The sequence below is a fragment of the Gymnogyps californianus genome, chromosome 1 (assembly GCF_018139145.2).
Source record: "Gymnogyps californianus isolate 813 chromosome 1, ASM1813914v2, whole genome shotgun sequence".
In the NCBI taxonomy this organism is placed as follows: domain Eukaryota; kingdom Metazoa; phylum Chordata; class Aves; order Accipitriformes; family Cathartidae; genus Gymnogyps; species Gymnogyps californianus.
In genome coordinates this window covers 7,143,509-7,167,159 of record NC_059471.1, presented here as the reverse complement: position 1 = coordinate 7,167,159, position 23,651 = coordinate 7,143,509, and the positions used below count along the sequence as shown (strand labels likewise).

Below are 23,651 nucleotides of genomic sequence, written 5' to 3'. Positions count from 1 at the left end.
CCCCTATTTTCCGCCAGTAAAAGTACATTTTCCTTAGTACCATTACAAGAAGAGTGTCTTCCAATGTGCTGATCATCCGTCCAGTTAGTTCAATACTTCTTTAATGTGGGGTCTCCAAAGTAAATTCTGCTCTTCAGAGACCTCTCTCCCTGTTTAGCTTTTGCACACTGATGTGGCTATGCTTCTTTAATGGCAATAGGTGCAGCACTTAACGCTTTTACTATCAATAGTAAATTTACCATCCAGTATTCAAGTCTGTATTTTTTCAACAATGAAAACAACTGTTTCTGGCAACATAATGGTGTGTGTGCCATGTCCAACTTCATAAATGTCCCATTTACTTCCAGTTCAATAGTGTATTTATCTCCTAATGAACTGCTGCTCATTGCTCCTATGAGGATTCATCTGAGCAAAACACATCGTTGGCTCTTGCCAACTTTTGCAAAGCAATATAATCCATCCTCCTTCTCACATCTTTCCTTTTGTGACACCCAGTGGGTTGGCTTCTGTTAACTAACTCTGCTTCTGGAACTCCACATGCTTTTTGCTGCAGTCAGAGTTGTGATGCCATACACTTAGCTCTTTTCTCTTACAGTGTTGAGGTTCTCAATCAGGGTATAATTGTCTACCCATTATCCTGAGTCTGGATGTGGTCCCTTCTTTTGTTTGTCAAATTCTTACATCTTTCCTTTTGGGATTCTTAGTGACAGTCCTGAGTTTTGTTTACACTCCCAATCACAAGAGGTGTGTTGGGATGTGACTTGGGCACGCTCAATCCCTCCTCCACTATTTTCTGCTACAGGACAGCTAAGCAGGCTTGACGTGATCTTGGAAGAGCTCCAGCTGAATGACTGGGGGAAAACAAACACAGGGTGTATGTAATGCAGAATATAGAGTCAGCGTTCATGGTGCACACCAAGGATCGGCCATGTGGGGTGCACAGGAGACTACACTTACGTCTCAATGCACATGTAACCAACATGATCTCTCATCGGGGACTCAACCCCCCAGCAATGTCAAATGGCTCTTTACTCACATACTTTCCTCAACCTTTTGTATCTCTGATTAAAACCACTATTGATATTTCATGCTTATGGGGTAGAGAGCATTCCTCATCCTTCTTTACTTCAGGTTTATAGTCTTTTTGGCTGAGGCAACAAAAACTATCAAACATACCAAGGATTTCAAACCAGCGACTGTAAGAAAAGAAGCTGCCCTTTGCTGGCATTCACTGCTTGCAAAACTAGAGTGGTGTTGCTTTCATTGTCCTCCACCTTCCTGGAGAATTCCAGCCCTGGTGAGGCTGGCTTTGAAGTGTTTCACTCTCCTCCTCTGTGTATGTTCTCTGTTTCTTTTAACTCCTCCTGTGAATCGTGCTCAGCCAACCCTTAGTTCTAACAGCACTTGCAAGAAGTCTCCTTTAGATTATGCTTGGTTTCAGCTAGCTGGGAATAACCAAAGAAATCTGATGTCACCTCCCATGACCCAGAGACTGTGTCTTACTGACAGGAGCACAGAGGCATTCACTGGTTATCTCAGAGAGGACTAATCTAAAAGAGGTCTGTCATGAGGCTTGTTTCAAATATATCCTACCTGATTTTAAAATTTAATTTCAAACCTGTCTTTCTAACAAAGTACAGCAAATGTTACTACAAGCAAAAGAAAAGTAATTATGATGAAAGACATTTGGGGAGTATTTTTTGAGTGCCTTCAAGGGCATAAATATACCTTTTAGCTTTTGTGCTGTATCCAGATGAATAAAATATAGCAATTCAGAAATATGTTAGCAGGAAATCTTTATGCTGTTTAATTTTAGCAGGACGCTAAGTATTAGACATTGACCTCATGACTCACAGGAAAAAAATGTGTATTTAAAGAGCAGAAATAATTGCTCTAGCTCAGTAGGTCCAGCTTTCCTATATTTAAAGGAGAGTCATTGTTTAAAGACATTCCCAAATTTAACTGTTTTAACATTTAATCCCCCCAATGACAACAGAATAGAATTTTTATGAAGTTTCTTTCTTAATACTTCTCAATTCTCTTTAGACGAATTCTTAGTGAGTTAATACTTACATCTACTTTATATACTCACGGCTCTTAAATACAGTGAACTCTTACTTCTTCTGTCTTTAGGTTCATATCTTTGGGATTTTAGAAGCCTGCAAATCTTCATATTATTCTGTGAGTCTGCTCAGAATATATTTATACATACATTATGCTTATGTTATGTATATATAGTTACCTCTTTTGACTTTATACAAGAGCTCAGCAAGAATATGGTCATATTCAGTAGACGTAGGGATGTGTATTTATTTGTACAGGAAAAATGATACACCCTCAGTTCTTCCTCTAAAGTATTAATCCTCTTTCTGAGCCACTACCCTGAAGAATTATGTCACTGAAATAGAGTTATAGGGCAACCACAGAAAAAAAAAGAAGCTGTAGTTTGGAAAAGTACTTTACATAATACTTGTAAAGCTCACTACCACGAACATGCCATTCACTGAATCTCATGACAATAATAAAAATGAATAGTACCCTTTAATGCCTTCACCATCTAGACACATTTCACAAGAGTATAATATGGGCTTTTTTTTTTCACAAAACTTTCCCTTATTCACTCTGCCTGCACAAAATAGCTCAAATTTCTTACAGCTGTCAGTCTCTCCCCACATCAGTACTGAACACCTCCCTCACTCTGATCATCATTCCCCTTGCTCTGCTAAGACCTTCATTTATGAGAGTGACGGCTGATGTGTACATTTTGGAAAAACTGAACATGGGTGAGGTGGGGGATGGAGATGAGGAGATTAAGGGAGTGTCTCATGGGAATGCCTGCTGGAAACTCCATTCCTTCAGGTGATATGGGAGGACTGGAGACAATTCTGCTATGTCACCAGACCACCACATCCTCCATAATCCTTGATGGATAGGCAAATGATGCCTAACTCTTTTAAAAAACTTTGTGGGTGAAATTAGCTCTGCAGTATTAAGTGCATCAAAGTGCAATGTGTAATCAAATGTTCAATACTAGTGAGCTCACTGGAAAAAAATGGATGCCAATTTCATCTTACTAGCTCTTAAGATTCATGACTGCAGGGTGTCTGTCACAATCATAGCTAAATTTGAAAAATGATAGATTAGATTTATGAAAAGATATGGATTGTTCAGGCATTATGTTTTAGCATGAATACTTATCAGACTGGACAGAAATTCAAAATCTCCTCTACATTGCAAGACTTGGCTAGAGAAATAGCAAAAATAAATCACTTTTAAAGACGAGATTTCTGGTCTGATTAACATCTTCCTGATCAGCAAGTCCTAAATCACTCTGACCATGATAATGAATGATCCTATTTTACACAAACATACACACACATCCACTGCACACAGGAGACAGAGCTAAGGTTGCCATGGGAACTTTACCTCCAGATTTTTTGGTTTTGTATAATTAAAATAACACATATCCAATGTTTTAATAATTTAGTTTTACCTTGTAATTAATTGTGTTCATGTTTTCTTTAGGCAGGAGCTCCATTTATCTGGTGGGTACAGCCCAATGCGATAACTTTGTTCAACGTTTTTAAAACTTGGTTTTCTAAGCAGGGGGTATTTTAAACTGAAGTCACTGTGCAGGAATGACTACAGTATAGTATAGAAATAGCTGCGTCAGTGTTAAACCAGGTGGTTCAGCTGCTGATAAGGTAACCTCCACAAGAGCAATGAACTTAGCACAAGCTGTGCTATTGCACTGTAGGCTGTGCCAGCTTTTGGCATAGGCTGACAATGAGGGATGGGAAGAAGCAGAACATTTCTGGGACCTGATTCCTCCCCTCCACCAGCAGCCGTTGCCCCACATGCATTTAATCCACCATGGGGAGAACCAGCAGTCCCCAGTCTTGCTCGCCAGGTTTGCCCGCCACTTGCTCTTTCTTGCTTCATCCCTTTTCTTCTCCTATGCTCTTTCAGGCCAAGTCCCAACTTCACCTGGATCTTCAGAAAACTTGAGTTAGCTCTGACTGTAGGAATACACTCAGGCTCCTCACTCTAAACTTAGGCTCTTGGTTTTCAGAAGAGGTGACCTACAAACCTCATTGATGTTAATGATTGAAAGTATGCAGCAGATAGCCTTCCTCAACAAGTCTTCCTCCAGATGAGGGCTTTTGTGTCTTACAGAAGTTGCATGAAGATACCAGAAAAGAAGAATGGTCTTTGGAGTAATCTGTCTTTTCAGTAAAGGGAAACTCAATCTTTTGTGCTACCGATCTCTAGAGCAAGACATAGTATTAAAAAAAGCAGCAGCCTTCCTTCCACGTTTGAACATGTTGCTTCCTCTAGAGACTTGGACCTTGCCATAGGCTGTATGCAAAACAGAGGATGCTTGCACTGTGCAAGCATTATTGATCTAATTGCAGTAACAGTGCCACTACTGACCCCAAGAACATTAGCTTCATAGCCTGCAGTTGATATACATGTACAGATACTGCTGTCAGTGCTGCAGACGTGGAAAATGTGCTTTCTGAAGAGCCAGCTGGTGTATTCAAGGGGAAAGGATCTGAGAAAAAAAGTCTTTGGCATTGTAATGAAATAAGACTCTACCATACAGGTCTGTATTGAGGAAGGAGTTTATTTAAAATATTCAGTATAAGTCTCCTCCCTAAAGGAATAGCACTTAATACATGTTAAAATATAATTGTATAATTGGAACTCAAGTGTTTGGGTTATGTAAAAGGTGCTGTAGGCGTATCAGCTTAGACAGAGGTAATTAGATCTTGTATATTAACATTTCTCCCTTAAAGGGATAATCAGCAATATTTTTAGTAGTGGGGTTGCTTAAGCCTAGAAACTTGGGGGAAAAAGGTGCTATTTGGAACTCCTCATTTAGCCCTGTGTTTGCTTTGTTCCTGCCTCCGACACTGACTGGACTGTAAGAACATTTTTGCAGTAGATATTGCCTGCTTAATGTGACCCCAGCTGGGTGCCCACACAATGGCAACACTGCTACTGCTTTTGGTGAAATCAGCATAAAATTAAATCACCTGCAAGCATCAAGCATGGTGCTGAAAATCGGACTAGATAGTAGCATTAAATAATACAATACTTGGCGTGTATATATAGTAACAGGTCATACACTGAAGCCACCCAAGAAGTCTGTGGCAGGGCCAGGAATAGAAGTCAGGGCTTTAATCTCTCCTTGAGGCAAGGGTTAACATTTTATACAGAAGAGAGTAAACAGCCACACATCACTGCTTAGCTCAGTCAGTTGGAAGGATACAATAAAAACAAATATGATTTTACTCGTAGTAAGTCGAATGACAATCAATGGCTCTACAGCTTTTGAGTATCCAATTGAAGCCCTTGAAAAATCAAGTGGATATATGGGAGGATAGGTTACTACTCCATCATAGGACGAAGATAGGAGAATGTCACTGATTTCTTGGATTTTCAAATACATTGCAAAGCTTTCTAGAGAAGAGGACCCATTTATTTTGAAAAAGGTGCACTGCATCTCTAAAAGTGGAAGAACAGAGCACAAATTAAAGCTGTTGTCAATTTTAATTTTTTTTTTCTTTAAGATAAAAAAAGAGGTGTACAGTTCCTCAAGCCAGAAAAACAAAACAAAAAGACACACAAAAAACACACATACAAGGGCTACACCAGGTATTTTCTAATTTCATTACTGTTATCCATGCTTGCCTTTTCAAATACAAGAAAAACATCCCACGGAAGAAATTCCAGGAGGAAAACCCAGACTTTAAGCTCCTCATTGAGAAGTTTGTACCAAACTTTGGAATCCAACAAAAATCTCAACTCAAATCAAGAGAAGGTTAATCCAAACTAGAATATTTCCCCGATTTCATATTTCTCCCTCCATAAAATGCCCACTGAAGACCTTCTTATCTCTACTCTACTCATATGAGGCTTTCTGAGGAGTTTGAGAACAGTACAGATATCTTGTTTCTAGGTAAGTCAAAGCCTCGCTTGCTAAGTGAAGGAAAAAAACCTACTTTTTGACTTTGTTCCTAAAGTCTCAAAAGATCAGGACTTGTGGATTGAAAGAGCTGAGCAGCCTGAACAGAGCTCTCTCTTCAATGCTCACCTGCACTGACATGAGAGGCAAGAAGAAGCAAGGAACGGTCACAAAGACCCATAGGACAGGCTTTCATGTCTTCCCTTAGTTTGACCCACACCATGTATGTGACAAAAAGATGGACAGCCCTCTTCCAGAGGCATTCCCAGCACAAATATCAAGCAGCTCAATTGAATTTTGCTCTAAGGCTAGTGACTGGAAGTTCTCAATACATTTAATAAAGGATTTTTTAAAAGGTGGATATTCAGACAAAAAAAATACAGCAACAATTACAGAGCTCCTTAAAAAATTCAGAGCTTTTTTCCCTTGTCAGTTTTTCAGGGTGCATTTGTTCTAAAAAGTGTTTTCTGTTGTGGGATTGCACCTGAAACTGGTCTTTGCAGACAGCAGCAGAGCACTACGGTGCATTTGGGAGCAGGGAATCGCAGCAAGTCGACGTGTCTCTAAGCAGGCTGCGCTCTTCTTAGGGGTCAAGCAGGAGCTCAGCAGCAAGCTGCTAACTGGTTGTTTGTATCAACTCTGCAGGCAAGGCCAATAGGTTATCTACAGCCAAAGCAGCGATGAAGACAGCTGTAGTTGGTAGCAAACACAGCCAGAAAGCCACCACCACCTGAAGACTGGTTGTTTCCAACTACAAAGCTGCCAAATCCTCAGGTGTCTCTGCTCATATTTACGGTGTTTAATGTTTAATGATAACACATCGAAAAAAATAAAAACAAAGTGCTTTGCTCTTCTTTTGGGATCTCACCTGCTAACCTGTACATGTGATAGATGCCTACAAGGTCTTTCTCTTTTGGGAATGGCGCTGTAACTTTAAACATCATTATATAGGCATGTGTCGGACATAGAATTGTTTTGCTCACGCACTGTAGGCTCAAGAACATTATTATACAGGGGAGAAATTAACTTCATTTTCAAAGCTTCACACACAGAAAATGTCATTTGCAGAGTAACAAGTTCAAAAACTATTCAGCTCTTTCTGGTGTTCAGCACCTTCTCTTTTGTCCTGCTACAGCTTCATTATTTTCTTATTCTTTGCAGTACATACTAGTTTTTTGGATGAAAAGAAATCATTCCATATTAGTCACACCAGGAAAATGAATTTTGCCTTGCAGTTAGTGAATGAAGATTATCAGAACTTTTATTCACGTGCTATAATAGCTAAGGAACACCAGCAAAATGCTGTGTTTATTCTCGTTTATCACTTTTGCATGCCTTGACTTGTACTCAGAAAAGCCATCTAATGCATGACTACATTAGTCCTCTTCGGTAAATTTTGTGCCAAAACTTGTTGACCTTAAGTCCAACTAAAATCCGACAGATACCAATGGACCACATGTAGTGTTGTACTTTATACTCATTTGATGCTTTGTGGAGCTTTTGTCAAGCTAATCTAAGCATGATAGGAAAAGCAAAAGACGCCAGTCTTCTGGGGCTTTGCACCCTTTAAAAAGGCAACAATATTTTCAGACCAAATAACTAAATTTCTTTAGGTACCAACTCTGACTGAGGTCTGAGAAAATTTTGCACATAAGCATCTCAATAAAAAGCCCTAACCCTAATTTCTGAAGCTAAACTACACCAAACGATAGATGTCTTATTAAGTGCCGTGCCTTGGTCTTTACATCAGTCATTTATGTGGTTTAGCCAAATCTGGAATTACTAATACGGAGGTATTTCACTACGATCTGCTTTATCAGTCTTACTTTGGTCTTTGCATCAGCTTCTCACCATCTAACCAGGGGAATAAATTATGTAGGAAATTCAAAGCGGAATCTGCTCCTTTTCCCTTTCTTGGCTTGTTTTAATTTTGGTTGCTCTTAAATACAAGGAGTTAAAACCTTCCTAAGAAAGAAATGTTTTAAACACATTGGCAGGACTTAACTTATTAGAGTTTTTGACAACAAATCATGTTATTATTTAGTGCACCATTCAAAGTCCTGTTTGACTTCTCACTCTTGCATAAGAAATTTCAGGGATGTGTCAATGTGCTTTTTCTATATATGGCAAATAGACCTCTGTATCACAAACATTTTTGACACTTTCAAATGCAGCTTTACAGCCTTAAACAGACATTCCACTTCTCCCACCCACCCACCATCTCATCCAAGGCCTATAGTCAACAAATTTTCAGAATTTAAGTGTGGGAGTAGTGCTAATGCACCAGGTAAATGTGGAGTTTAGTGACCTGTTTGTGCGTATGTACATATATGCGAGAGGGTATGGACATGTTTCCCTATTCCTGTCTGCCATTTACTCTAAAAATGCCCTGTTAACTTCATTCTCCTTCTCAACCACATCCACTGACCTGGGGTCTAACAGTGAATTTTAAGTGAGAGCCAGCAACAGCAAAGAAAGCACATACGCATATTTGAGAAGTAAAGCAAAGCCATGTAGGAGATAAGGCATAGGGCTGAATAAAGGAAGCACTGGAGGAAGCGAAGTACCGCATGGTCGGATCCTTAGAAGGTGCTTAATTGCCATCAAAAGCCAAGAGGGCTGGTACTTAAGTATCTCAAGGATCTCAATCTTACAGTCTCACAAACTCTACCTGAACTTTTTTACTAACAGAGAAACTGAAGCACAAAAGGTGAAATCCTACCCCTGTAACAGCAGCCCCAACCATCCTAGCCCCTGGCAACACTCCCAATTTTATCAAAAGGGGCTAAATTGACACTCTCCACATCTTCTGTTGGATCAATGGAAGAACAGGGAGTAACACTCAGAACATTTAACCTCCTCTCCCTTGTTTTAAACACTGGATCACGCTTCCCAAATTTCCTTCTGTTTCAGCTGAAGAGATATTTCACCTAGCTCTGCTTAAAAAACAAACTGTTTCTTCTGCAAAGTGAGGTGTACGGCTGCATGCTAAATCTCCTCTCATTTCTCCTGCTTTCAGTGAAATTTGGATGAGGTGATTTATAGAGGTCCTTTCCAATCAACATTTCTATGATTCTGTGATTACTTTGTACACATTCTTATAATGTGAGCTGACCCATTCCTATCTAGGCTCCTTTCTTTTATGAATAATCTGAAGACAGTAGAAGAAAAATCATCAGACTACAGAACAACTAATTCTCATTTAATAACAGAAACTTTTTTAACTCATGGAGCCCTATGCTCTCTCTCCTGGTGAATACAAATAGTCAAGAAATAGCTGGTGTTTGCATGCAGAATGTGGATTAGTTTGAGAGTAGCTCTGTTTCTCTGTTTCAGCACACTGAACATTTTTATTCCAATTACATGGGGAAGTAGTAGTTGCTAATGCTCTGTGAAAAGGTGCTGCAATCCAGCACCAGTAAGAGATTTATACATTGGATCCGTACAGATTAGGCAATCGTAGACAACAAATTAAACCTGTGTTTTAGGAAGCCAGCTCCAGCGCAAGATGCAATAGCCTGAGGTTCAAATCTCAGCTTTGTGAGGGAGACGATGCTCCTCTGTCCCTACAGCTGTACCCGACCTGAGGAAGCAAATGCGAAGCTCAGCGGCCCTACAACAATAACACTTTTAATACAAAAGCTCCTTCTTCATAACCAGATCTTGCAATGCTCTGAAAGTTAGTCTCACAAAGCCTCGCTTCCCTCTGTCTCTGCTAGCTTCCAACATCTTTACAGGCTGCGAACTTCAAGACACTGGAAAGACATGCCCTTAATGCTGGAAAATTAAAGAGCTGCATGCCTGGAACTCACGTGGGGGTTGATGCATATAGTAAAGAGTGCAAAACACCAGGGCTTTAAGGGAGGAGGTGCAACAGACTCATCTGTAATACGTACATACACACAAAATTAGATCCGCAAGTGCATTTTCTAGGTCATCTTCTTCTCCCTTCTCTGCTTTCCCCCTCCTCCCCTGAGTTTTCCTAATTTTTCTGGGAAGGAATACATGTTTCAAAACGTATCACCAAACTTTGTCTTATAAAAACATATTGTCCTGGTTATTTTGTAAGCCGAACTATTGTGTATGGAATATTAGTCCTCAGTTAACTTTGCCAGTGCAAAAATGTACTATGCTTTCTTATGCTGTCAAGTGTTTAGTTCCTACCCAGCTAATTTATTACCTTACTTAAGCCAAGAACCAGAAATCCAAGTGCAAGAACTAACACGGCAAGGGAAAGTAATGAGTAGGAAAAGTATAAATCTTATTTATTTTATAGGTACAGTGCAAAACACTGTTACTAACCGTACTGAGAAGACCTTCACTCACAGCTCTGCAGATTGTTGTGTCCTGGATTTGATGGGACTCTGTAGCACTTTGCTTAATTTATTATAAACTGCAGAATCTGGGATTTAATGTGTAGTTTAAGAGAGCCATATGGCCCTCTGAACTGGGCTGAATGTCCCTCCTAGCGAACAGCCTAACCAGAATTCCTGAACAGTCACAAAATTTGTGTGATGCGGTTACTGATTTGCCTCTTTGCAACAGGTTTATGTTTGACTGTTTTCTGCCTCATGTATCATCATCCTATGACTATTTTTAAACAATCTTTGCAAAATAAAAACACAAATAACCAGAGCTCTGGAAAGTGCTTCTCCCCTACAGCAACTTTTTATAATAAATTAGATGATAGTAGCACTACTTGGATGGGTGGAAATAAGAGCCTGTCAGCACTTTCTTTTCAAACCCCGTTTTCCAGGGACTTGCAATTCAACCGTAACAATTTGCTATGGGCAAAAATTGGGATGTGAAAGCTCAGACCTGGAGGAAGAACTTTAAAAAAAGATGAACAATAGTATTTCAAGTTATACATGAAATAAATACTGTGGGGAGAGGACTGGACAGCAAAAAAGGAGGAGGAAATGTTTTGATTTTCACTAATATCATTCTATTTTCACTTATATCCTCCCCTATCTTAGCCTCACCATGGCTTTATGTTGGTCCTTAAAACCAATGGCACATTGTATTTACACTGTTCATTTCATTTCAGTGCTGCGTACATGCAGTAATTATTAATTCTCAATACTCCTCTGAGGTGGGTATTACCAACTTGATTTTCTAGAAAGAGACACAAGGCGCAATTTGCCCCAGGCCACAACAGGAACCCTATGTGAAAGCCAGGAATAGAAATAAAGATTTAGAATCATAGAGTCATAGAATCATAGAATGGTTTGAGTTGGAAGGGACCTTAAAGATCACCTAGTTCCGCCCCCCCCTGCCAGGGCAGGGACACCTTCCACTAGACCAGGTTGCTCAAAGTCCCATCCAACCTGCCCTTGAACACTTCCAGGGATGGGGCACTCACAACCTCCCAGGGCAATCTGTGCCAGTTCCCTATCCTAAATTGAGGCCACAGACCCCTCTCTGGCAGCGGCTGTTTTCTCAATGTTTTATGGAGGTGGTTATCCTGTTGTAGAACCATGTTTAATACAGACTGGAGTATCCCTGGGATACATAAAAATTTCAAGGCCTCTCACTGCCAGCTGACAATACCTCTCAGAAACAGTGTAAGTGCCAGGACTAACATACTTTAACAGGTGGTCGTTATAAGCTATATACCAGTCTTACAAGATGCTAGACAAGCATGCATTACTAATTTAAATGCCTTTATAGGTATGCAACCTTTTAATTCACTGAATTTAAACTTCTCTCTTACTTGCAGGATCTGCAGTTAATAAAGTGTAAGTGGATATAGCTAAGCTGGTGGGAAGTATTCGAGGGTGGAGTACCCCTGTGTGTTGGACACAGGGTCTCTTGCCTTTGGCCGAGTCCAAGGCAAGTTTCTTACAGATTTGAGCTTGGAGCTCTAACACAATATACCTGGCTATATTCCAGGTGGACTGTCACAGGTGAGGTGGTGGTAGGCCCAGAAGAACCAAGCCTGACAGAGCTGTTATGGTCTCCGCCCCATTTGTTAGATTTTTCAACCTCCTACTTGTGGAATCATGACTGAGGCCCTTATATTACATCTACTATGCTTGAGTACTTGAGTATACTCGTTAGCTGTCTTTTACTTAGCAATTTAGGTATATTCTAAAAATTTTGCAGCCTGCCCAAGGTCTGTAGTTACAGGTCTGTTTCCATAGGGAATGAGCTCACATCTTGCAAAGAAAGTGACCTTGTATGTGTCTATATTGTCTTCTGCAGGCAGCTATGTGTTGACATAGGCTCTGTACCACACTTGCCATAGACAGAGAGCCTCCAGGTGATTCTTTGTGTGGACTTCAGTGCTGACACCAGCTTACATATTTCTGAAAATTCATATTTGGCATATTCCATCTTAATTACACTGAACAGCTGTGAGCATTTCCTAAAGGAAATCTTCCCAAAATGATGTGTCAGGATTCTCAGAATCAAGGTTTCTGAAATGTCCGTTTGAGGGAAAATTGAAAAAACAGAAATTTTCAGTTTCACTGAGAGTCAGACATTTTCCCAGAAAACCTGCTTTCTGGCCACGTACAACTTGGTGGGGATCGTTTGAGCTAATGGGTGCAATTCCTCATTGAAGCTGGGTGAAGAGCGCCATTTTTACCTTAAGGATTCATAATGGTACTCTCAATACACTCAATAGCCAAGTGACTCAAAAGAATAGCCCAAACTGCCTTAATACTTCATTAGATCAGTCTGTGCCTTCTCTCCTGGGATTATAGATCATTAACTTCTACAGGGAGTCACAGGAATCCCATCAGTAATCTTTCTTCCCATTCAGGTTTCCATTGCATTCAGCACAACCCCCAGTTAAGCTTTCTTGAAAAATCCTATCCCTAATGATTATTAATATTATATCAAATGCTTAAAGTTGAGGGAAATATAATCAGAAAAGTGAAAGTAATAAATAACTGTATTTTAATAATGAGACTATTTCTGACAGCTACACTGGAAACATAAAATCTAGTTTTCAAAGATCAGGAGAACTGTTCAGTGACAGTTTTCAGTTTTATTGCTATTATCACTTAAATATATTTATATAACACTTTATCACCATTCTCTTCTATGACATCTTTTACAGTTAAGACGAATGTCTATATATAGCCTTCTCTTAGTCAATAATTAGTTTGTAAAATCAAGCAGCTCATGTAACTGTGCATCAAGTCATTCCAGTATTTATATACTTCTATTTGAAAGTACCTCATTTTATGTAATTATTACGTATAATTTAAAGCAAAAATGTATTTAAAAAATTGAGTGTTTGAGCAAACTCTGAACTTCCCCTTCAAAATATTCAGTAACCCTTACCTATGTGCCTCCTGCTCTACTTTTTCCATAGGTACACTTCATTGTCATATTTCTAATACAGTGCTTGTGAACCATGACAACCAACTCTGCTTTATTACTGGCTTAAAAAAGAAACCCATTTCCCACCATGGCTATATGATCAAAGGTACAATACAGAGGGTATTCATAGCGTCCTTTAGCTTCAGGTGAATTTTACGTAGAGTGATGTAGAGACTCCATTGCTGTGCTACCAGTAAATACCCTTGTTGTGATGACAGAAGCACGCAGGACAAGCATCGTGGGCCATCCAGTGCAGTGTCTAGCCCCTGACGGCAGCTAGAAGCAGATATTCTGGCAAAATGTGGAAAAAAGGCCAGTCATTCAAACGATGTAGGGATTGAAGATCCCACCTACAACAGAAGTTTCTTTCAGTGTATACACTTTTCAAAACCCAAAACTTTATTTAAAAAGCCACTTCTATTGTTGTTTTCTTAATTTAAACTATCTGCACATTTGTTATGGCGTGGTTTCTCAGGGAATCTCCTACCAGCCACCCATCTTCTTCACAGTGTACAGGGAGCTCGTGGGCAGGACAGTGGCAAAAAAAAGAGACGTGGTATTCTCACACAAGGAAAAATATTTTTAACATCTGATCTTGATGCTTTTAGAAAAATGCCTGGGCATTGCCCACCCAGACGTTGGCCAGTGCCACTGAGTGACAGCTAGCGAGTGAGCTCACTCCAAACAAGACTGAAATGGTAACGCTTGTTTGCATTCCCTAACCAGTGACTTAACTCCTACGTGATTGAGGGGATGGGCCCATTGCTTCAGAGGATTCATGCTCTAACAATTTTTTTTTTTTCCATTTTCAATCTAGCCAGACCTCACCAATGTTACTTTCTCTTCTGCTTGCCTGCTCAGGATCCTTGCCCAGGCCACTGTCTTCTCATCCTACCCCCAAGTTGCTGTCTCTGCATCATCCTTCCTTGTGCCTTTCCTCCACTTGCCCCACCTGGATATTCCTGCTGCTGCCTCCTACCTCTCCTCAGGCTGCTGCCATCCTTGTGCCTTCTGTAATATTGATTTCTGCAGCACCCACGCTGAGTTCAAGATAACAAACTCAGGATCACTTACAAAGTTGCAGTCTACTCACTGCTGATACCAGAGTACTTCACCAGTGCAATGCTCCTCAAAGGTTGGGAACAAGAAGTTCTGAAGAGTAGGATCCACTTTATAAACTTTTCAGTACTGGGAGGAGTTCCTGACAGGGTCCCACAGCCTTATAACTTGCTACTTTGGCCTTGGAAAAGTTTGGTCTGGCGGCCTTTGAATACAATGTATAGTTCATCTTTTCCAACACACATTGATGATGGGTGGGAACTGCTGGGGAGGGTTTGTACTTGTTCTTAAGCCAGAAGTGTTAAAGTGCAGGGGGTTAGACAATGCCTAACAGAAAAAAAAAGATACAGCCAGCTGAATTTGCTTGGGCTTACACCTCATGTCTAGCTTGCATAGATGCTATGCCAGAGAAGAAAACTCTTCCTGCCTTGAGCGCTATACGCTAATGTGCAAATCCTCTGTGACACAACTGATCATACTCAAAGATTCTTGCCAGTGGCTGTCCTGCATCTCTTCTGCAGCTCCTTCTATTGCTGAGCATTTTTATTTTAACACCACAGTGGCCTAACAAGAAATATGTGTAAGTAGGTTTCTCAGTGCCACTGTCAAATGTTATGCATAGCAAGTGGCAGCAACGTTCCAGCTGACTTACTCTGCTGATTGGCTATGAATAGGCACTAAACGCTTTCAGAGAGTTCTGGAACCCTATACAATATATCAGTCTCTATAGACGGATCACTGAAGTCAGAATGACCATGAATAATTTATATTTTCAAATCTGTCCAGTTCTGGCCCCCAAAAAATGAGAACTGAAATATGTCAGTGGAGTCAGAGGTTATGTCCACATCAGCAAGCAGCAGGAATGGATCCACAGAATGAAGAGCTGGTAAGAAGGACACAACCACAACATTACACATACGTTTTGTGTTTTACTTTGAAATAGTGCTAATCTGTTTTTATAAACCGAATACCCGTAAGATTTTGCAGAGTACTTGGTGTCTTCCTGGAGTGCAACTTTCTGCTTAGTTTCATCAAAAGGCGTCCTGTTTGTGCACTCCAAGCCTACTCTGTAATGCAAAACAAAGCAGGACATGCGGGTAGGGCTGGGAGATTAAATTCAAAAGCTCATTTATAATTCAAATGAATATTCTATCTAGTTACATCCAGAAACCACCTCAGACTGTCCCATGAAATGTAAAATCCCACTTGAGTTCATGGAGATGCATCAAGAAGGTAAAACATGCAAGGCTTTGAGCATGGTCTACTGTGTATCATACCTAGTTGGAGAAGTATTTTCCTGTTGTCTCAAGTTACTGTTTCTTACAATAACCAGGTCGAGACTATGACAATATAAAGACTATCCTCGATTAAGAACTAAGTGACATACCAGAGTTTGTTCAAGAGACTAATAATGCCAGTGCAGAAAACTAGTAGTTTTCTAGTAGTTTAATCATGATAAAAATAATAAATATGAATGTCAAGACATCGAGTAATACCCCCTACTATTTGTTTTAATAACAAAACCTTCGGTATTGCAACAGGTTAGCAAAACATAGAAGTTTTGGCAGCTGAAGAAACAAGTGGTTTTACTTTCATGCTCACCTTGGATACTGGAATAGGTCACTATTTGGGTATTTCAGCTAAAACAGAGAAACAGTTGGAAAAAAATACCCAAATCAGCTACTGTGCTGGAGGACCGGTTGTGATAAATGTGCTAGGAGGAAAGAAAGGAGACAGGGAAGAGAGGGAGGTATATCTTATCCCTTTAAAAAAAAAAACAAACAACTTTTAAATTATGCTAGGACAGATATAAAAATAAACCTAAATCAAAAGGAAAGTAGGATTTATCAAAATACCTGGTGAAGGTCAACAAACAGGGAAGTCACTCATCTTTCAATGGAATCTCCTCAATGTCTAGTTTCAATATATAAAGGTAAAAGAGATAAGATGGAAAAAGACTTCCATGTGGGTGTCAGAATTGTGGCTGAAATGTAATTTAAGAGACATCTCAGTCAATCTGAAATCCCTTCCTGGCACTCCTAATAAGAGCAGAATGAACAGGATATTAAGAGTCGGGAGATAACTCTTCTGCAATACTGAATGAACTATTACAGAGCCCAATTCAGCAAAGTGAGTAAGCACATACTGACATTTAAGCGTGTATTTAAGTCTCATCATCTTCAGTGAGAATCTGATATACGCCTTGGCACTCCTCTCGATGGAGATCTGTGAACGCAGGTCTATCTTACACACAAGCCATCCTTTAATCCACAGACACAAATCTTCCAGTAGCTGTGGAGCAACTCTAGGACTCAGGGAATAAACATTCACGTCCCAGCCCTGCAAGACTATGAACAAGACAGTTCTGCAAAACACCTCCTGGCACCTGAGGGCCATATTTTAAAACCTGCTTATCCCCTTTCTGCTTCAGCTCTGTACCACTGTGATGGAAACACTGGTACTTCCCTACCAGAAATGGGAGAAGCGTTTAAACATGTTAAAGTAGGTTGCGATAGTGGCACTTCAGGTAGACACTACCCTGCCTTTCATATTAAACTGCTCTGAATTCTTTGCAATTTCAAGGTCAAGGATCATAACACTGGACATCATTGAAAGTAAAGGGCCAGGACAAGGTCAACTATCAAAGTCCAGGACATCAAGCTGAAAAGGAAAGCTTCCTGCAGGCGCAGTTAAGACTCCTCCACTGCCTTCTTTGCAACATATGGTGTAGTAAGACATGCACACCCTCTTCCTGCCCCCCCAAATTAACTCCCTGGCACCACCTGTTAGGAGTGAGCAGACTGTAAAATTATTGCATTGGGAACAGATAAAAATGGGTGTGATGGTTCTGATGCGGTGCATTTCTCTCACTCACTTCTGTGCCCATATGAAAAGAAGACTGTATTTGGCACAAAATTAAAAGCAAAAACTGTAAGTCAAGAGTGTGAGCAATATTGTATTCCTGTAACTTGCACTGTCCTTTCGAAAAGAGCTAGTTAATAACCTGAACTGGTTATTTTATCACTTGGAGATATTTGCCTGAACTTTGAATTCCTTTGTTGTCTATTCCACTATCTATATTTTAAAACTCCTTCTATTCTGAGGACCTATTTTCTCCTCTGCCACCCAGAATATAAAGTGTCGTTCCAGTATATTACTCTCCTTCCCGAGTTCAAGAACCATGTGATTGTAGAAGTCATAATATTATGAGCATGCTTAGATCCATGATTTCATGCCATGTAACTAAAAGATTTCCTAAAAAGAAACATCCTTACTTTTTGTTCAGACTTTTTTGCCTGTTAACAATGGATCTGCACCCATAAATCTAGAAATATAACCCTATTTGTCCAAAGCAAAAAGTAATGTCTTTAAATATGGGCTGCAGAACAAATGGAAATGAGAAAACGGTATTTGAAGTGAGGTGACACACTGGTATGTATACAGAATATCTCATGTATACTTGATGGTGGTATCAAAGGGTACTAATCTGACATGTGTTGAACAAGCCCAAGATAATTCAGTTCACTCATGCTCCTTCTCATCTTTCTGAAAATGATCACTATCCCACACATCCACTTTTCATTTGAGAAGTAGTTCATACACCACCACAAGAAGATAAAACATTGACTGTGACTAACTTAATGAGCCTGAAGCGTTAAAGAAAGAGGAGGAAAAAAAAGTTTGAAATTTATGATTTTTATTCTCTTGCTTTTTCCTAACAGGGTCTGAAAATCATGAAAGAACTTAAGTGTATCAAAGAATATCCTTTGAAAATCATGGTTACAGGCAGGAATACAAATTGGATACTAGTCCCTAGGCCACTGGCCTACCTTTGTAGAAGGGTGGCTTGCATTTAATTTCCCCTGACTAACAAGTCACCTTTATTAATTAGAATTTAACACCTGAAAACAAGAGGTTTTAAGTTTCTAAAGTTAAAATAAAAAAGAAATATGAATTGTTCTTATGAAAAAGATGCAAATTAAAAAAGCTTTAAAACTATTAAACTCTTGATGTTATTTATATCACTAGTGGCATCGTGACACAGCAATTAAATTATAACCCTTTCGCTAATAGAACATATTTTTGCTTATTTAGAATGGAAGTGAACAGACAAGAAACTTTAGTTCAGGAAAGTCTCAAGTAACCAGAGATGTAGGCAGGCCGTAGTTTGAGGAAAAGCAGAAGGTAGACAAATAATTTGTAAATGTTTGACTGTAACCTAGTTTAAGTATATTATATGAAGCGGTAGATGCTCTGTCATTAACCTCTAGCTGAACTACGTTTAGGGAGCATTGGGTCATCTATAACCTATTTCATAAAGTTACTTCATTTTATTTAGGCTAGTCTGTCACATAGGAACTCAGAAAATTATACTGTGTTCCCTAGTTTGTGGACTGTACAACTAGAATTTGATTTTTGTAGCTTAGCCATTTTTGAGGATTAAAGAAGTTACACAGATAATTTAAAAATAATTACTATCACTACCATTTTTTATATAACTGCTTATTTCCTACTCTATTTAAACATAAAGGAACAATTTTTAATATAATCCAGTATTAAAGGATAGCAAGGAAAAGGAATGGGACAAAATCTGTAACCCCCCTGTAAAATCATCGTGATTGATCCAGTGATCCAAGAACCAAACTTGTTTACCCAGAGATAATAAGTTTTAAAAACATGCCATCACTTTTGAATTATTTCAGTAAAATAACAAACAACATTGGTTATACTCTAATGTCAAGTCAGGATGTATATGGGGAAAAATATAGTCCAATCCAACACCTTTGTTAAAAAAATTGGGGTGGGATTGCATTACACAGCCAGAAAAGAAACTTCTCTGGCTAACTGCGCCACCTTTTGATTTAAATTTAAAAGAGAAATTAAATGATTGTCTAGTCCCTAGAAGAAAACACTTATTTAAAGATATTCCTATAGACTTAAAAATGGGTTCAGGAGCTTACTTTATTTCTTTCTTACAGAGAAGTGCAGGGCTGTATACTTTAGTATTGCTCTTATGGTTAAAAGCCATGTCAGCAATACAAATGGAAAAAATACATTCAATCTTGCTGGTTTGTGTTTTTGTAATAACAGTATACACATCAAAATCAATAAAGCTGGGCAAATGGCAGAGTAGTGGTTTAGTAATCTTAGCACTGTTAGCTAAGTATACGATCAACTCTCAATCCATTAGATTCTCCTATGTAAATCTATACTCGTACAACCCTGGGAAATAAGAAAGCTTTACTTCTGATTTTTTTCCTAACATTTAAAACGTATCAGCTGTAAGCCCTAATTTATAGCCAACGTATTGCAATTTGCACTGAAATCTCTAGTCAGACATGAAATTAAATAGCACAGATATTCAAAGGATTTACAGCATGCATTTAAATACATTAACCACATCCTACCTTGCATCCAAACATCAACGATAAAGTGTTGTTGGTGCATGCAACTTTGCAGTGGCAAATCATTGGTGTAAAGCAGTCAGGATTTTTAACAATAGGGCACATTCCTTTAGTGCTGCAGTAGTGGCAGCCTACTGAAGGCTAAAAACAAGTAGCTAATACAGCACATGGAGTGGCAACATATGCTGTTCAACAGCTAGCTTTTCTCTTGCCGGTCAGAAGCAGCCTGCTTGAATCTCTACCTGTGTCCCGTTCAGCCATCCCCTTCTTTGTTGATGAATCAACGATGCAGCATTGATCACGGATCTCAGGATTTCCCTTCCTCTGGGAAATTAGTTTTTACATCGGGGGGGAGGGGGGGGGGGGGAAGAAAAGAAAAAAAAAAAGAGAAATGGAAATGAGGGGGACTAGCAGGTGTGGCAGTATTAGCATGTAAAAGGATGTAAACGCCTACTCATAACAATCACATAAGATTGTCATGCTAGCTGAAGTGGGCTGAAATTATTCCATCGGAAGAAAAATACTGCAGCTCCTGATTTGGTAAAAAGCCAGTGAGTTGCTGCAATACATAGTCATTGTGGGGAGAGAAGAGAAAAAAAAAAAAAATTACTTATCTAAGAAGCCAGAATCCTCAGCCTTTATCAATATGCATTCCAGTAAGGATTCCGTTCCCAGCGCCTCCCCAAGAAAAAGAATCAAATCAGTCGCAACTCCGGAGAAGCGATGACCTTTGCTTTCCCCAAAAAGATGAATCTCAGCGTGAAACAAACTGTACTCAAAGCTGAAAATCCCAGATGCTGGGAGTTTGCAATCAGAGAAATACAAGTAACATTTATCCAATCCTGGCTTGCCACATGGGAGCTTTCTCCAGGCACAAATTTACAAATAGACAGGTTGAAGGATTGCAGGAGACACTGAATAAAGATATGAAGTTACCCGGAAAATGCACCAGCATGAAGCTTAAAACGCAGCCCTCTTTAAACTCTGCTTTTGAGGCAATGTAATTAATGACTCCAGCTAGTACTGTTATTCTATAACCTGCAAACAGCTTGCTGTATTCCAGAAATGCAATAATTAAAGAAGTTTGGGAGCATAACGCTGGTTTGGATTCAGTTACAGCTGTCGCTGTTCCTTCAGTTAAAGCAACACCAGCTGAAAATGCATAATAAAGTATCTGGATGAGCAAACCGCTAGCTGTGCTTTTTAAGAGGATTATTTATATCAAAAGTTGGATGAATATATCCTCCAGTTTTAGGTTCGGTCATGGCAGACACACAAATATAAAATGAAAAGGCTACGATACAGAAAGTAAAGAGATGTCTTCCAACGATTTCACAGCTGATAGCAAGGTAAACCCAGCAATTGTTTCACAGTGACTTGACCCTGCTTTTTTGCAACTCACTAAGCTCTGCCCATAAAATTAGAAACTCTTTCTAAAGAAATGAGAGCAGCTTGTCTCCCTGGCAATCGTGAGTGAGTTCTTAAGGCAAAACTGAAACAGTTTTTTGTAATAAACCCGAACTAAAAACTTGTTATACAACAGAATGGAGAAAATGGCAAATGGAGGTCTCTGTGTGCAGCCAGGTCAAGCAGTATAGAGAATGAATGGTACAGAATTTTTAAAGAGATCTGCCTCAGGCTGCAGACCCTAATGTAGGAGACCTCCTCTATTAAGATTTTATATTTATGTAAATGTATATAAGTGTGTGTGTATTGCATGTATGTATATATCTAAATTTTAAGTAGAATTTCTTCAGTATAACTTACCCTCACTTTGTAAAGTTCAAAAACGTAAAAGAACCATTCTCTTAAATAGCTTTGATTCTACTCTTTCTTTTGCACCATACAATAACTTTATTTTTATCCAGTTTTTGTGTGTAGCTAAATTTCAGCTTGGTATAATATTTTCTGATTATTGTTTCTCACGCTATTTTTTTGAACTTAGAGCTCACAAGAGCCCAAGCTCGGTAAAACAACAGTAGTTTCTAGATTGAAGTGACAGATAGAACTGCTCCACAGTTAGAGTTACAACCCAGTTCCATTTCTGAAGATTTGTTTCTTGCAAATAACGCGCTCTTACAACCCACTGTCCTCAATTCACTCAGCTCATATTTTTTTCCTAACAGCCTGGACATCAGTGTTACGTGTCATGGGAGTTCACTATGCAGATGCCAATCAATCAGCTATCAATAATTTAAGTTTGTCTGACCTGTTAGTCCAAAGTGACATCGCAGCAGCACTTCTTTCTGACTTGCTGTGCTAGTTATCATCTGAAACAGGGACTGAGCCTGTTTAGAAACGTACTATGGTGACAAACAGCAGCCGTAACATTGCTGAATCTTTGATCTGTTTATTCCTAGCTTCCCTGTCTCGTTATTAAGCTATATATTATACAGATTTTCTTTCAAGTACTGTCTGTCGCATAACCAGCACTGGTGTAAATATAGAAAAGTGTAGTTTCCATGACAATACATTCCATAGTTACAGCCAGCAGCCACTATCATTAAAACATGAATCACAGTGCTACCTTAAGGTGTGAGCACACTACATCACTGGCCTTAGAAGCGTTAATTTGGGATGAGGGTGGCATGACAATATTTTTAGGAGACACTACTACAAAATGCCAGAAAACTGTGCTATTTAACTGTTCTAGCAGTTCTAATATCCACCCATCTTAGACATTTAAGTGATCAGTAACACTCTCAATCTGTCCTAATCATTAGCATTTCTAATATAAGAACACATCGCATCTGCACTTTTCAATGTTTTAAACACGATGTCCTGATTTAAAACTGGACTCATAATCACACAAATGTGATTTCCCATTAATATTTGCAGGCCTTAATTAAAATCACCTGCATTTAATTCCAAAGTCAGATTTCAAAGAAGGGAAAGAAAAGCAGCCAGTTAGCCTCTTGTATGTTTTGGATCTGACTGCATTCAGCTGGCTCGTGCTCTCAAAAGGGAGGACGTATCTGTTCATTAAAATTCCCATTTCTTCCCCAGTCCCTGACACTATTGCAGATTTTCAACCAGAAGAGGTTTCACCTGTGATTTCATTTCAGTGTTAAGGTGCATCAAACACCAATCACCTGAGTATCGCACAAAGTACATCCCTTCACACTTAAACTAATTGTTGCTTTCAAGTGAAAAACCGTTACCTGACGCACAGTCATTTGGGAAAAGATCAGAAAAGGAAGATTCTTTCCAATGACAGACTGGAATAATAACTCATATCGCAATTGGCCGAGACATTTATTATAATTAAGTGACAACTACATATAGAAAACAGCCATAAGAAAACATTTGCTCAGAGATCCTCCTCTATCTTTTTTTTTTTTCCAACAGCACTCATCACAGACACAGAAGTAAATTGCTAATTACCAGGAAAGGCATTTAAATCACAGTAATACTACAGGAGCAAGGGTTCTTGGAAAATCTATGTCCACATTTTTGCTCTGTCTGAGGGGATACGCAGAAGAACATACACCGTGGGTGTTACTGTATGAAAAAGGGAGTCCGCAGATCCGCTGAGTTTTGTGAGCCCTCCACCTTTCTTTGGACTTGAGTGCACTGATTCAGCCTACTTGCTTGCAACCGCTGTGCTGCCACAATGAAGTGCAGCTCTTCTGCTGTTCGCAAAAAGGGAGACTCCCAGCAAATTGCAGTGTGGTTATTGTCAGAAGCTTCAAGTAAAATGAACCCGCCAGTGAATAAAAGTCACCTGCTACTGTCTGAGCTTAGTCTTTGCAAAAGTTACTCTCTCCCTCATCTGCTGGATTTGGGAGGAACAAGAACTGTTGCTCCACTTATCATTTCCATTTGGTCTGTTCAGCTAGTAAAATTTCTCCTGCTCTACCAGGCTCTCTGGCAATTACCTTCAC

General features: G+C 39.4%; 1 protein-coding gene across 2 annotated transcripts in view; it reads right to left on the bottom strand.

The window, feature by feature from the left end:
• The window catches only part of DLG2 (discs large MAGUK scaffold protein 2), a 1,037,179-nt gene that overhangs the window by 641,599 nt on the left and 371,929 nt on the right, over positions 1-23,651 (bottom strand). Inside the window, exon 1 of one of the 2 annotated variants that reach the window (XM_050914880.1) lies at positions 19,771-19,872. The exons of the other annotated variant lie outside the window; for it this stretch is intronic. Within the exon in view, the coding sequence (XP_050770837.1) occupies positions 19,771-19,872 (102 nt within the window). Of the gene's footprint in view, positions 1-19,770; positions 19,873-23,651 lie in introns of those variants that run through there. 2 annotated transcript variants of the gene reach the window in all.